This window comes from Cotesia glomerata, linkage group LG1, assembly GCF_020080835.1.
Source record: "Cotesia glomerata isolate CgM1 linkage group LG1, MPM_Cglom_v2.3, whole genome shotgun sequence".
Taxonomy (NCBI): Eukaryota; Metazoa; Arthropoda; class Insecta; order Hymenoptera; family Braconidae; genus Cotesia; species Cotesia glomerata.
Window position 1 is genome coordinate 5,841,857 of NC_058158.1, and position 15,642 is coordinate 5,857,498.

At 31.5% G+C, this 15,642-nt stretch overlaps 1 protein-coding gene across 1 annotated transcript in view; it reads right to left on the bottom strand.

Moving 5' to 3' along the window:
- Window positions 1–12,918, bottom strand: part of LOC123269372 (protein amalgam-like) — a 37,884-nt gene extending 24,966 nt beyond the window's left edge. The window contains exon 1 of the mRNA XM_044735061.1: window positions 10,992–12,918. Within this exon, the coding sequence (XP_044590996.1) occupies window positions 10,992–11,157 (166 nt within the window). The 5' untranslated portion in view covers window positions 11,158–12,918. The remainder of the gene's footprint in view (window positions 1–10,991) is intronic.
- Between the last annotated feature and the right edge of the window lie 2,724 nt (window positions 12,919–15,642).

A 15,642-nucleotide genomic window follows, 5' to 3' on the forward strand; every position in this document is an offset into this window, starting at 1 on the left:
TAGATGATGTTGGATCGATTACTAAGAGCGGAATATCTTTTGTTTATATTTAAAACAACAGATGTTTAATAAACTTGCACTAGATTCCGCAAAAAGGAATTTTAGGTATTTTACAAGAGAATGAATATTATTTGAGTAAGAATGAGTAGAGGGTGAGTAGAAAGAGCAAGAGCAAGAGCTGGGGTGCCGGTGAGGAAATACCAGGAGAGACGCACTTTGATGGAATGGCAACAGGTTTTCCGTTAATTTCGTACTTGGCGACTACTTTCGTGCTCGCCCGTAAAAACAATGAAATCTAACAAAATAGCGAGCGGAAGCTATTTGATTCCATTGCTTCACATCTTACGTAAATAGAGAATGCGGCTTTTCTACTTCACCGCTAACATAATACTCTCGTTACAACTTCACTCTGTAATTGCTTTAAAAGCTTTGCTTACTTTTTCTATATAACTTTTTTATTTATGTGTCCGTTTGTTTGCCGCATGGTTCTTTGTCATTCCTCCCACTCTTTACTCCTTTTGTCTGTCTTTCTTCAGCGTGCTTTAATTGACTCTGCAAACTCGAGTAATACTGCTGGGAGCACTTTTTGTCATTATTTAATGTATTCTTCGGTAAGATTGTTGAGTAAATATAATAACAAAATTATATTAGTGAATGGACCAGTTCAAAGGGCTATGTGCAAATAAATTATCCTTTTTGACTGTCCGCGCTTTTGTGTATCAAATGTCTCATTAAATAATTTAATCAAGTTAGTTATTTCAGTCAGTGGTTGTGTACTTTTCCGTTTTTTTTTTTTTTACTTTCATTTTTATAAAATAATTAGGACACTAATTCAGTAGGTTAGATAATTTTTTTTTCAGCTTTACGGGTAAAAAAGTTGATGGAATTTAAATGAAAAAATTTTAATTGGCAGAATTTGTTATTTATAAAAAACCAATTAAATCTAATCTAAAGTTTATTTTTGTTAAACAAAATTAAACGGTGAACTTGTTTGTTAAAATAAAAAACTTTTAAATTAATATCAAGTACATAAATAACAAACTACGTAATAAGATAAAACTAATTATTATTTTTTTTACTTGGCAATTTATTTTTATCTGAAAGTTTAAAGTTTGATAGGTCGTTTTACAGTGACTCTCTATATATTTAAATGTAAGTAAGTATATATTCTATAATAGAGTTCCGCAGAAACTAGAATTTTAACGCTTTGTTAGGTATTTTTGTATAATGACGTCATATTGTCTTTAATTAAAGACTACTGTAAAACGGACACGTCTGCAGGGACTCCGCTGCAGAATAGAATACTGAAAAATAAAAAAATAAAATAGAGAAGTTTATTTTATTTCATTTTTTTTTATTTCACTCGACACGTGAGTTTGTTGAGCAGTGAGTAAAACGTGAGAGACAGGAATTCCGCAGTAAAATCCGCGGCAGGCGTTTACGCACCGGAAACAATTTGTTCCGCTTCTCGAAAAAAATACTGACGCGTATACTGAATTTATTATTATTTTTTTTTTTATATATATGTGTTAACTGTTATTATTATTAGTATAACGTAAAATTTTACAGTTAATAAATGGAAATTGTGTATATGAGCTCATTTTCAACGGAAAATAAAATTCTTAAGAAATAATGCCTATCCACAATAATCCGATTGACCTCCGATGTTTTATAGCTAATTTTAGTTATCAATTTAGCATAATACAACTTTAAATTTGCCAGAAACAAAATAATCGACGATTGAAAGTCAATAAAAAACTTTTTCCAACAGCAGATGCTGTGGTCACCACTATAAGCGTCTCGGTCTGACGTAATATACGCTAGTACTCCTTGCTGATATGCCTAACAGGGTTTTTAAATTATAACCATAAAGTTTAAAGGTTAAATTTTGTTATTACTATTATCATATTTTTCAATAATCTTCATATTTTCGTTTCAAAGTAATTAATTATCCAAAAATGTATTAATTAAAATTTGATAATTTTTATTTCTGTGGTTGAAGTCGATGAATAAAATTGATTTTAAAATTTATGAAATCGACGAGAGTTACGTACAAATTCATAAAAGATAAGAGGAGCTTTATTGACAAACAAAACGAACTCCAGCTCTACTTAAAACACTCAATATTGGCAAGCCAATTAAGTATTCACGCAATAAATTTTCATTCGGTTTATACATAAAAAAATCGTAATTTTTTTTATATCTACAGTATATTTTTTATCTGGCATTTTATAAATTTTTTGAAGTCTAAAAAAATTTTTTAATTAGGGAAAAAACTTTTTTTTGCATTTTCACTGGTACCTTTTGCCGATATACGCCCTTATAACATCTGTAACCTAATATGTTTTTGATTTTAAAAATCAATATCAACTTTTACTTTATTAATTAATAGTGATACACTTGTATATTTACTTTGTTTATTTAAAAAGTACGCCAATAAAAATAGATAAAATCCAATCAATCATTTGCTTGTTCCGATAGATCCACGCGTTGAATAAATAATGAATCACCCGAAAATGAAAAATACATCCTCCATAAAAAAAATTTTTTTTATTGAAATATAAAAAATACACATAAAAAATCAATGAAAAAAAAATATTAAATTTGAATGAATGATATATAAAAGTATGCACAGAAAACATATATTATATATTATCATACAAGTATTTCTTATATATTTTTCATGCATATTTTACATGATATTAATTTATTTATAACATAACTTTTATATTTTTTAAATAAATTATTTTCATGGGGTATATTATAACAATCGTGAAAAAAACTTACCGAAAATTAGCTTTCTAGCAAATTTTAATAATCTTCCAGTTTCATTATCCGAACAATGAAAATACAGTGATAATAATGATACTCGTGTAAGTAAAAATTGAATTATTTCATAAATGATCGCGACGAAAAATAAATTAAACGCATAACAGAAAAAAAATTTTTTTCTTTGATGTTAAGTGGAATTATCAGCCTTTGTTCCGACAAATGAGATATCCATTATAAAAGCTAAATCCTTTCTCGTACAGTAATTATCATTAAAAAAATTTTTTTTTAATTATATTTTTTATCAACTTGTAATCAATTATCCTCTTTCTTTTTTCCAGACTAAAAAATTACAGGTTAATTATTTTTACACCACGTATAAAAAGTAGTAATTTTAAATTCATATATATAAAGAGTTATAAACGCTTACGGATATGTAATGCGCGGTAATTATTTTAAAAAATTAATGTAGCGTAGCTAGCTGGGTTTCCTTTCGTGATAATTTTCTCGGAGTTTAATTGAGAGAGACTTGTTCGCTTTTCATCTTTTATATACTGTCACTCATATTTGTATCTACCCGTATTATACATTTACGCATATCATATCATCCGTATACAAGTAAAGTGTATGTACGTCTCACGTTAAAATTTTTCACTAATGAAATATAAATTATAATACAGACAACTGCTTTAAGATGCACCGTTATATATCACTTCATAAAGTTTGACTTTTGATCTTGAATTAAAAATTTTCTGACATTATTTTTTATTACTATTAAAAATTTTTATTTTAATTAATTCCCTTTGGCTTTGACATAATGTTGCTTGGGTTATATTCACGTTATTTTGTCCACTTAGCATTAGCAGCGAATTTTGTTTGGGGTATTAACTAAAGAATGCTCTTTTAAGCCAACCCCTTCACCAGCAAAATCGAAAGGATCTACAGGAAAAAATAAAATAAAGTAGAGAAGGGCACACCGACAGGAGTAAAGGCACCGGGATTATATAGGAAAGGTGGAAAAGTAATGTTGAAACAAAAGAGAAATAGATACCTATATAAAATAGGGATGAGCAAAAAAAGAACAGCTAGGGCGTAGATATATACAGGCGAGTACGAGAGGGCATGGCAGATTGAGAAGAAAAAGAGAAATAGGTGTGGGAATGGGAATGAGAATGAGAAAAAGAAGGAAAACCCAGTGGGACTTTTAGCAAAGTGGCAGCACCTTTCCATTAGTTTCGCGTCCCCTAACGGAGACTAACGAAATGGGGTTTTCCCCAGGAAACGAATTTAACCCATTAGTGTGCCCGCATCAAACCGTTTTTTTGTAAACGATACTGACTAGTGCGACGACGTTGGGTCACTACACTCTCTACTCATCGGTATAAAACCCGGCGATTTAATAATAAATAAATAAATAAATAAACTAAAATAAAAAAGTAAATAGAATAGCAGTCGGGGTAAAACTCCGTTGACCTCATTCGATAATCGTTACCTGTTCAAAGTATCTTTTACTATATTTTTTTTATTAAATCGTGGTAATTAAATATTTCACCCATCTGCTCTATCCCTATGCTGAATTTATACTTTTTTTATATTAAGCTTCTAGATATATTACATATGAAATATCGAAATAATTATCTTGATGGTTACATTTACTATCAAATGTAATTGAATCTAAAATTAATATATTAAGAACTATTATACAATAATTATAAATATTAAACTCTTTCAATTGAACATCAAAGCAATAAAAAAAGAGGATGTATGAAACTCAATAGAATAAATCAAAAAAATAATCTACTCATTTTTAATTCTTTTAAATTGTAAGTATTCTGACAACAATACATGAGATTTATGAAAATTTAATTATTTCAAGTGAAAATGTATCCTATTAATTTTCAATGCTCAATTGAAAGAATTTAGTAATTATAATAATTCTATGATAGTTTTTAATATATTAATTCTTGTGATCGCATTATGGGAAGAGTTACTATGACAAATTGTAAAACCTAAAATACAAAGATCGTTGACGCTACCACAAAATCCTCTCTGTACTTAATATAATATACTTAGATGGTTTTCCGCTTTGGCTTATAAGCAGTCTGATGGCATTACCGAGTTGTCATCGTTAAAATGCTTCTGTATAAGTCATCTCTTGATTTAACCAAAGTCTGTCAAGAGAACGTACGCGTACTTGAGATTAAAACTAATTCACTCAGATAAATGACTTGAGTTAATGAAAAGAATTTTTTTCCTTCTTTTGTGTGTTAAATGATTTATTTTACCGTCAAGTTATTGCACGGGTATATTTTTTTTATATTAAAATTTCTTGTAATTAATAAATTTATAAAATAAATAAAATATGTGCAATTATATTATTTGATTATGCAACCCAAAAAAAGTCAATCATCTTTATTGAATCATGGCAATTAATTACTGTCGCTTAGAGATTTTTAACGACAATTTGTTAGGGGGTTATTTGTTTGTTTTAATGTTTTCTTTAGTTTATTTTATTTTAAAGATTAACGAATATATTAATTTAATTTTCTTTATTTATAAAAAACAAATGAAGATCAACTAATACAAATTAATACATAAAATAGTGAAATTGAATTTAAAGTTTGGGAGCAAGACGTTCGCGGAGACGTTATCTTTGTATATATTATCTGTTTTACGTTTATCGGTAGACTGTTGTAATTTTGTCAAAGTTTAAGTTTGTTTTTTACTGTCTAAGTCACTGCAATTAGAAGGGATGTTTTTACGTTTCTTGATTGGTCAGGAAAAGTTGTAGGCGTTTTAAAGGGTGTTGTCAATATGACGATAGTAGAGGTGACAAATTTAGATAGAGAAACATGCTTTGACAGAGTGAGATAGCGTTAGTGGCCCAAAAGGGTCAGCTAGCGTGGGACTTATTTTTATCTCATGCTCTTTACTGAAGTCATAAATAATTTTATGAGGGTTCCAAATATGAAGTAATAGACATCTACTTAGATAAAAAAAGTAAAAGTAAAGGATTAACGTAAAATCTTTTCTCAAATTTTGTAAAGAGTAAAATAAATAAAATAAAATATTTTTGGAAACAGGAGAATGTTTGTAAAATCATAAATTTAAGAGCGTGAGAGAATTTTCTTGTACAGTTGTTTTGCAAATGTTTTGAAATCTATAAAAATTTTGTATTTAACAAACTCTTTATTTTACCGTACGTCTGTTAGTTATTTGTCTCGGTCTCGAACAATTACAAAACACTCTGCAGATACAGTACAATAATATTGTATTTGAATTCCTAATTAATGATATGAACATTATTAAAGTAGATTTATTATCAATATCCATCATAATTGATTAAATTGTAAATATTTACGAGTAAACTAAATTACGATGTATCTGCATTTTAAGTATTATTATTTTAGTTCGACGATAATGAAGATATTTATTGATGTAATAGGAGATCAGATGATGTATACACGAATTTTGAAATAATTATCTCCTGTATTTCAATTTCATACGTCTGATCAGATTATGTGTTATGACCCTTGTATTATATTTCAATAATGGTACACTCATGTGCGCCAAAGCTGATAAGCGAGGATGTAGTTGATATTATTTGAGCAGAGTATTGTTACAATATGATATGAAACTTGCATTAAAATAATTTCCGAAGTTGTGACCAATTTACGGAATATTCATGTGGTATATCTATATCTTTGCTAACATCTGAATGTGTGTGGATGTATATTAGTTGTACATAACTTTGATTTTAATTGTATATGAGAATTATTTTTAGTGAATTTAGAAAGTTCCTCTTGTAATCTATTATAGTACCTTCCGTCCACATCAAATAATAAAACACGTTGGCTTGAATTATGTCCGCTCGTATTATATATACAAGGGAATACATTATTCAGTATACATACCACTGGTAATATGTATCCTCGATTCTATGTATTTATAAAATCCAAATTATATGATGGTCCATTTGCATTTTTGATAAGAACTTTCTAATGAAATTAGTGATTTAAAAATAATGTTCGCTTTACGTTTGTTAAGAGTTGGTTAAAGTAGATATCCGACCAGTTCGTGAATTAATATTTTATGAGACATTTTATCTTCCTGATCGGATCCTTAATTCGATTAAAACTGTATTCACGTACTTAAATGATGTAATTGAGTGATATATTTGGTAATATATATTTAGCTCTTCGCTGATATTAACTTGACAAAAGTAGTCGTGAAAGTGATTTTAAATTAACGTATTTCTATAATGCTTCGCTTTAGAAACAAAGTTATAATAGAATAATTTTACAAGAGTTAACTTTTAAAATGATCTGTAGAATATTTTATCGCTTAAATTTATTGCAAAGTTCCAAAAGTTCATTTTAATAAATAACATAACATTTTTTTTTTGACAAACAGATTGTAAAACTTTATAAAAAAAAAAACGTATATTTAGTCTAATTAAATTGCTATAAAATTTTTAAAAATAACCTCTGAAAATCTAACTCTAATGAGCGACGTAGGTATTGATCGTGCTCTAATGAAATAAAACCGATTCCATCTCTGATTTGGTTGTTAATTAATTTCACGTTTAAATTAGTTACAATTTTTTTCATATATTGCTAATTAGTGCTCTAAATTGCAGTTGTGGCTCCAGCAGCAATATCACTATTAATGTACATCTATTATATAGGAATAGAGAGTGTCATTCAGAGAGGAATGATTTTAAATAACGGACATTCAAAAGCTGAGTGAGTTAATGAGAGTTTGCTGTTATTGTTTCCTGTCAAACTGTCATAGTGTAGTATTATTTCATATTAACTGATTGCTACCTCATTTTTGTATTAATCGTTTAGTTATCAAGTAAATAATGATTTTATAGATCTACTCTGTTGATATACTGAACATGTCATAATATTAATTTTTGAATTTATAAAGTTACTGTTTAGTATTAATGACAGTTAATTACGGCGCAACAAGCTTCAATTATCATCCATCTCGTTGAATAAAGACAAAATACTGTTTAATAATAATTGGTGTATTAAATATACTAATTATTTATCGATTTAAAGCATAGTTTTAAAGAACGATTTTTTTTTACGACACAGAAATTTTAGTGCAAAATAAAAGTTACTTTAAAAAAAAATTTCATATTTTTCCGGATAGTGAAAAGTATATTTTATCCATCGGATTTAATAACTAACGCTTGGGTTTTAAAAATTTGTTAAAGAGACGATTGTACCATTGTTCGACTGGTAGAAAAAAAAAAAAAGTTTATGCAAAATATTTTCTATAAATAAATGTTTATTTCGTTAATTAATTTCAATAATTATTATCCGAATGTTTGTAAAATAATAAATGAATAAAAACTGCATTGAATTTTATTCCACACAGTTCTAACTAACGGAGATAATTTTTCTCTTCGGTTTCCGATTCATTCGAATGAATATAGCTCACATAAAATTATTAAAGTTGATATTAATTCAATTTTTTTTTTTTGAATATAAATCGGCGTTACATAAGCACCCGCAAGTATTCTCTAATTAAATGAAATAATCTTTTTCAAGCCGCAAAATATTAGTTTAACCGAGTGGCATTATAATAGAAGGAATTGCTTGACCACAATTTCGCTTTTGGTTAATTAATCTTCTTTATTTTCTAAATCACTCCTATCACGGATTTATACTATATGTAAATATAAATACTTTTAAGCTTCCTTTTTCAAGAACTCAAGTGATAAGTTAAGTTTAACTTATCTCAAGTGAAATTTTAATGTATATTCATTATTAATTTGTCAGCTGTCGCTTGAAGAAAACGTATCTTGTCAATTGTGTCATTGATGTCCTGTGGTAAAATTTAAATAAACTTTCGAAGAAAAGTTAAACTGAAGTATTTATTCATTCATTACAAATCGGAAATTTGTCACTTTAATTTTTTAGAAGCCGAATTTAATGTTTTTAAAAAAAAAATACAAAGGTAATTCACTCAATTCTTTTGACTTTTTATATATATATATATATTTACATAAAGAGAGGAAAAGGCAAAAAAAAGTAGCTAAGGAAAAAATGGACTTTGAGATATGCAAATACAACGGATCCTCTTTTTTACTTCTGCTTAGAGTAAATAATACAAACTTGGAGTTTTCACAAAAAAATATGATGAATATATTTTTTTCGTTCCCAGTGCAAACAACTATAATTAATCATTGTGAAGAGCGGTTTGATCAAAAAGTAAAAAATACCAAAATAATTAAATTCTTTTAATAAAAAATTTTGTTAGTTTAAAATACATCACCATTAATTTAATTATTTTTGATATCAAAAGAATTACTGTAGAGATGTTGAACTATTTGAAAAATTTAAAGAAATAAATTTTCAAAAAGTTGTTGGTTTTATGTACAGTTATTAGTTGCCGGAATATCGATAATCAAAGATAAGCGGATTGACCGTAATTTAAAGTTGGATATTTCTACGAGAAATCAACGTAGAATTAAAAGTCGGTTATAGAAGCTAAGAGGATAAACTAACTGACAAATAATTCAGCTGGTAAGATTTTTCAGGTATTTTGATTATTTGAGTGGCGTATTATGTTATATATATATATATATATATATATATATATATATATATATATATATATATATATATATATATATATATATATATATATATATATATATATCTCAAATGAAAATAAATCCTTTGCTATTGTAGGAACAGTATTATCATTATTATTTGGAAAAGTTAATGAGATTAAATGTTTAACCGCAGCACATACAATTTAAAATATAACGTTTGTATTTATACGAAGTTTCGGATTATTCTTCCGTGATGAGTGAAATTGTTGAGGTGATGGTTATTGCAAATACAATAAAGTAATTATATGAATTGCATAATCAACTCTACGATTAATTCATTATTAAAAGAATAATAATTATTATTATCATAATAATGATAACAGTGATGATAATAATTTGTTCAAATAAATAAAATAAAGTGTACTTATTAATATAAATGTATTTATTTATTCATAAAATTTTTTGCTATCGAAATACCATTAAGATAAGAGTTAAAAGAATGAATGAGCTCTTATCACCGTGAAATAATATATTGAACGGCAATTAACCGAGCGATAAATATCAAAAGTGAAACATTGAAAAAGTTAGATAAAATTATAATCAGACTTTTTTTTTTGTTATAAAATTGATATAGAAATAAAAAAAAATAGTGAATAACAAATATCCAGAGTTGAATTAAATTTATAAAATTCTATTTGTATCAGAATAAATAATATATTATACAAAATCCCGAAAAGGGAAAGAAAATAGGACGAGTAAAAAAAAATTTAAGATATTTTTTATTTTTTGACGATCCCTTCAGTTACGATTCGTCGACGTAATGTACCGTGTAACCCGTAGGGAGTGAAAAAATATAAAAGTAGAAAAAAAAAGCAAAAACAAATTACGACAAGCAACCAACGAGGAACGAAGATCCAATCCACTTTTAATATCATCTAAATTCCAAGCATACTCCTACCCTCCCCACCTTCGGTTCTTTATTCGAACAATTTTTTTTCCTCTGGTAAGAATAATAAAAGAAATGAAGAAAATACATATCATCGTGATAATTATTATTGCGATCGTCATATTATAATAACCGCGGAATTAAACATTAAATTTAAAATCCTCATGATTATAATTGTATATATAAATTATTATGTTATTATTATATATCACATAAGAGACCTCTATCTAATGAATAATTCCCGTAGATTTATAATTAAAATGTTACCGGTTTAATTCACTCATTTGAATTGCAAGCATACTACCATCGTGGAATAAAAGATACCATCACTATCCCACTAAAAAGATCATTAAAAATTAATGACATTGTCTTCATTTCTTTTCCTTTCTCACTCTCTCTCTCTCTCTCTCTCTTTCCCTCTCTTCAATATTCCTCGAACTATATCTAGTTCTGTCTATTTAAAAAAAAATATCCGTATATATTTCAATGAAAAAAAAGCCTTTGCGCGCGAATACCGGTGAAAAGAAACTCATTCATCTAGTTACCGGAATAATGAGATAGAAAAAAAAATCTTTAAGAAGTTAGTGGAAGTATACGTAAAAAAATTTACCAAGAAAAAAATCCCTTTACCCTCTGATTTTTCAACGAATAAATTTAAAATTCGAGAACAGATTATATTTTCAATTATATAAGAATAAGACTTACCTTGATAAGAATGGGTCTTAGAGCCCACATATCCCATCGCTTGTCCAATAAGGCCAAGTGCAAGGATACAAAATGATCTTCTGAGTAATACCGCGGCGTTGAGTGTTCTGTTGACCGGCGGTAATCCTGCCTCACGGCAAATCTTTTTCATCCCTTGTTCCTGCATTAAAACCCACTCTACCGTAGACTTAACAAAATATATTCCAAGTAGTAAATAATAATTATTATTATTACTACTTTACTATAGTAACATTTCGGCCGTAATACCAACAATAGTTTTTTTATACAAACTAGCACAATTCTTGAGCACCTTGTTGTTTAGTCGTCAAACTAAATGTAGGCTAAGTCTTGCCGTTGACAATTAGCCAACAACCCGTGACGGGATGTACTGAAGGAGTAGTCTCAGTTCGAAGGGATGGAGCAAAAGAGATATTACTGTAAACTATCGTGGGAGCCAACGAAGATGGTTCAGATGAAAATAATAACGATGCGACTGACGAGAGCAGTAGAAATATAAATGATAAAATATAAATAATTTAAAATGCACGGTCGACGAGCAACTGACACCCCGGGGACTCTACTACACTAAAATAAGGATGAAGCGATGCCTCGACAACTCGTAGTAGTAATTTCCTCGTGGGGCGCACGTGCGCCCGCAGCTCATCGTCATCATCGGATTCACGTCTCTCATGTTCTCTGATCGCTTTCAACACTTTGCTTTATCTTATGCTACTCTTTTGGAACCCTCTTTACTTGCTCACTTACTTTCGCACCCTTTATTTCTTCTTCACCCTTTACTCACGTTCTTCTATTTTTCCATTTACATGTCTTCACACATCCATCGCCTCTTTATCTTTATCTTCTTCTTTTTTTTTTTTTTTTTATTTTTATTATTCGAGTTCTCGAAACTCCTTGGAGCTGAATTTTTTCTCACTTTTCTCGTGGAACTAAAATAATATCCACGCTTCCGCACTGCCTAACGTCCCACGGGATGTAACTATCAATTTTTCTTGAGCCCACTACATCCCGGCAATTCATATTTTCCCGCCAACCGGCGGTATGTTTTCATGCTTTTTTACATCCACCTTTTAGAGATAAAAATAGTTTAACCATACGAAGATAAATATTTAAAAACATTTAACTACATTAATCCATCAATTTTATCGTCATCACACATAGAAAAAATTCCACGTGAAAAAAATCTCCTCCAACAGCACAGTACCATCCAATGAGAAAAAAAAAAAAAATAAAATAAAAATAAATTAATAAGCGTAAAATATGAATGGTGAGCACGAGCGAGGACCGGCGTATCAATCACACTCGTGTCAGTATCACACTTGGTCTTAGTCGGCAGAGTTGGTCCTGGTTCCGCTGTCCCGGGCCGTGGACTGCCGCTGCCTGGAAATCCTCGCAGTACAGAGAGAGGATGCCCGTGCTTTCCCCACCACCGAATCCGACTCGCCTCGCGCTTTCGTTCGTCTGTCATTCCCACTCCCTTGCGTCCCCTGCGAATCGCTCGACGGCACCATACCACTAGCTCTCTTTACTCTTCTATCCGTCCGCTTTGCCGTCCCTCCTCTGCTCTCTTATCCTCCACCGAGTAGAGTAGAGTAGAGTAGAGGGTAGTAGCATCTGTCTTGCTTGGATTCGCGCAAGTAATACTCCCCCAAGTAGGTCTCGTCTTCTTTCAAGCTCTTGGGTCCCGCCAGTAAAGCTCACGCCACTGCCGGTCTCACTCTACTCACCATCAGTCCTAGTAGTAGTGCCGCTCTACCGTCAGACTCGTTCACACTCACCGCATCCACTTGCTGTCTGTTTCTCTCGCTCTATCACCCTCGGCAACGGCAACTCTCGCCGGACGTTTGCGACGGTAACCACTACTACATACAACTACAACAACAACTACAACTACAACTACAACTACAACTACAACTACAACTACAACAACTACTAATACTCTCACTACTACGGCTAACTACAACTAGACCATTACTACTAACACCCATGGTGATACTCTATGTACACACAAGAATGAAAGAGAAGGAGAGAAGAGAGCGCGTGCGCCCGGAATGGTGCCCTGATGCCCGGGCACCGCTGCCTCCTCTCAGGTTCACAAATCTCTCCTATGCCGTAACAAGTTTCGTTACAACGCAGAGACACGCCGGGTCGCAAAGGAGTCGAACAGTTTAAAAGATCCGAATTATATATATATATATATATATATATATATAGCATATATATATATATATATATATATATATATATATATATATATATATATATATATGTATATATATATATAAAGAGACGATTGAGGATATAGATATGTATAATAATATAATAAAAGTAAGAGGAGACAGTGATAAAAGTAACCCGGAGGGCCTTTCTGTCCCTACGTCCCCATGCTACTAGTTTAAATTAAATCGAGGATCGGCAGGTTAAAATTCCCTCGGAGATTTGTCTTGAGAACAGGACATCGGTTGGAAAGAACCACCGTACGACGACGTAGATCCCTCGGGAATTACTTCGTGAGTTTACACGGATTAGAAACGTTTACTTTTCCACCGCGAATAGAATGAAGGAGCACGATAAAGGTTTCTGGATCCGAGGCAGACCAGTTAGATAAAAAGTGGACTTTTCCAAACACGGCTGACGATCAGGCACGCGAGTTACCGGCAACTCGGCTGCAAATCCCGGCTAAGAAGGAGAAGAAAATAATAAAACAGAGAAAAAGAGTAGAGAATGATGCTCGAGATGCTCCCGGGGGAATTATTCTTGGAATTTACACGGATTAGAAACGTTTACTCGGTTTACTTTTATCTTAAAGTTTTTCTTATACTTTTACTTATTCTTCATCTTGCTTTTAATCTTATTTTCTTGCTTTCGCTCTTATTATTATTATTATCATTTTTATCTTTATACTTATTCTATTTCTAATTTTATCTATCACAATCTTAATCTCCATCTTTATAAAATTTGTTCTTTTTTGTTTTACATCTTTCTCGCCTTCGCCCTCACCCTCGTGCTAGTTCTCTATCTGGGGCAGGACGCAGCCATTCATTTCCCCCGACATCTGAGTCACTCATCTCCTCGGTTAAATTAGTAAAAGCGAAAATTTAGATTCATGAATATCTCCGAGAGCCGCGGGTGAGAATCCACCGTTACCGCCATTACCGCTGCTACCACTACCATCACCGCGATTGCCACTAACTCCTCCAGTAGGTTATCCACCGCAAAAGTTACACGGTTATAACGGTACCGTCAAGGATCGGTGAATATAAGCACCAGCTTTACCTTCGGATCACCGAATACGAAGGCTTTTGCTCACCGGAATATCAAGGACACTCTCCTAGTTGGTGTCCAGTCATTGTGGTAACGCTGAATCATCAGGCAACCACCGTGCAAATTTGCCCAGTTGACTCAAACGACCACCACACCTCCTTCCTCCTACCTCCCACCTACCTTCTACCTCCAACCTCCTTCACCTTTCACAATCGCACACACACACACACACACACAAACGAACACATTCAATGAAACTCGCAGTGTCCAAGATGCAACTCCATTATCCAGCCAGCTTACTTCCTTCCTTTCTCTCTCTTTTTCACACTCATTCACCATTTCATTTGCTCTAAATTCTGTCGTTCTGGTACTGAATCGGAGGACAGGAAGGAACTCGTGACTGGCAGTCCCGTATCCGGGTTCACGTCGATCCCAAATAGATTGACTTGTCCAAGAGATTGAGCACGAACGAGTAACGACTCACTCACTCACTCACTCGCTTACTCGCTCTCTCACTTTACCCACTTCACTTCATTCTATTATCACTCAACTCCGCTGTTACTTTATGGCATTATACCCATTAATCCCCGCAGAATCCATCACCTCCTCCTCCTCTTCACCCACCATAATCATCATCATTATCACCAGTACTCTTCTTGTTGCCGAACGAGCACTCGCACACTACAGAGAAAGCGTAAGACCATAGACTGGATGTTTCAGATAATTATCCGCTTGGATTCGATTCCCGACATAAACCCTCTACAGATCCACTGTTCAACTCCTCTGAAAATCTATTTATCTGTCCAGTTATCTGTGCACTTATATGTCTACAATATCCACGTACATGCATGCATATAAATCGAATCCTCAAATCCTGTAGAGTACTCATCGTAATCCATAAGCTCTGTAACGACAGTATCCACTGGAAGCATACACCAGACGAGCTGAGTTCCAACTTCTGGTACGTGTCCTCTTATGGATTCCTACGTGTCACCCGATTCCAAGCCTATGTACGGATTTCAAATTCTATTGTCGATATGTGGCATTAAGCAACCCGATTGCTCGTGTTGGAGTTAGGTACTCTTCTATTCTCTGCCGGGAGGACTGCTACACGCACACTTAAACCTCATTTTCCGGAAACAATATCTCTCCGAGGCTATTGTTATTGTTCTATACACATTCCATCTATTAATGTACGGATTCCTCCCCATCATCCATATATACCCACACACACACACATACCTATATATATATATATATATATATATATATATAGCATATATATATATATATATATATGCAGCATATATATATATATATATATATATATATATATATTTATGGATATGTATTTGTGAGTATATTTATA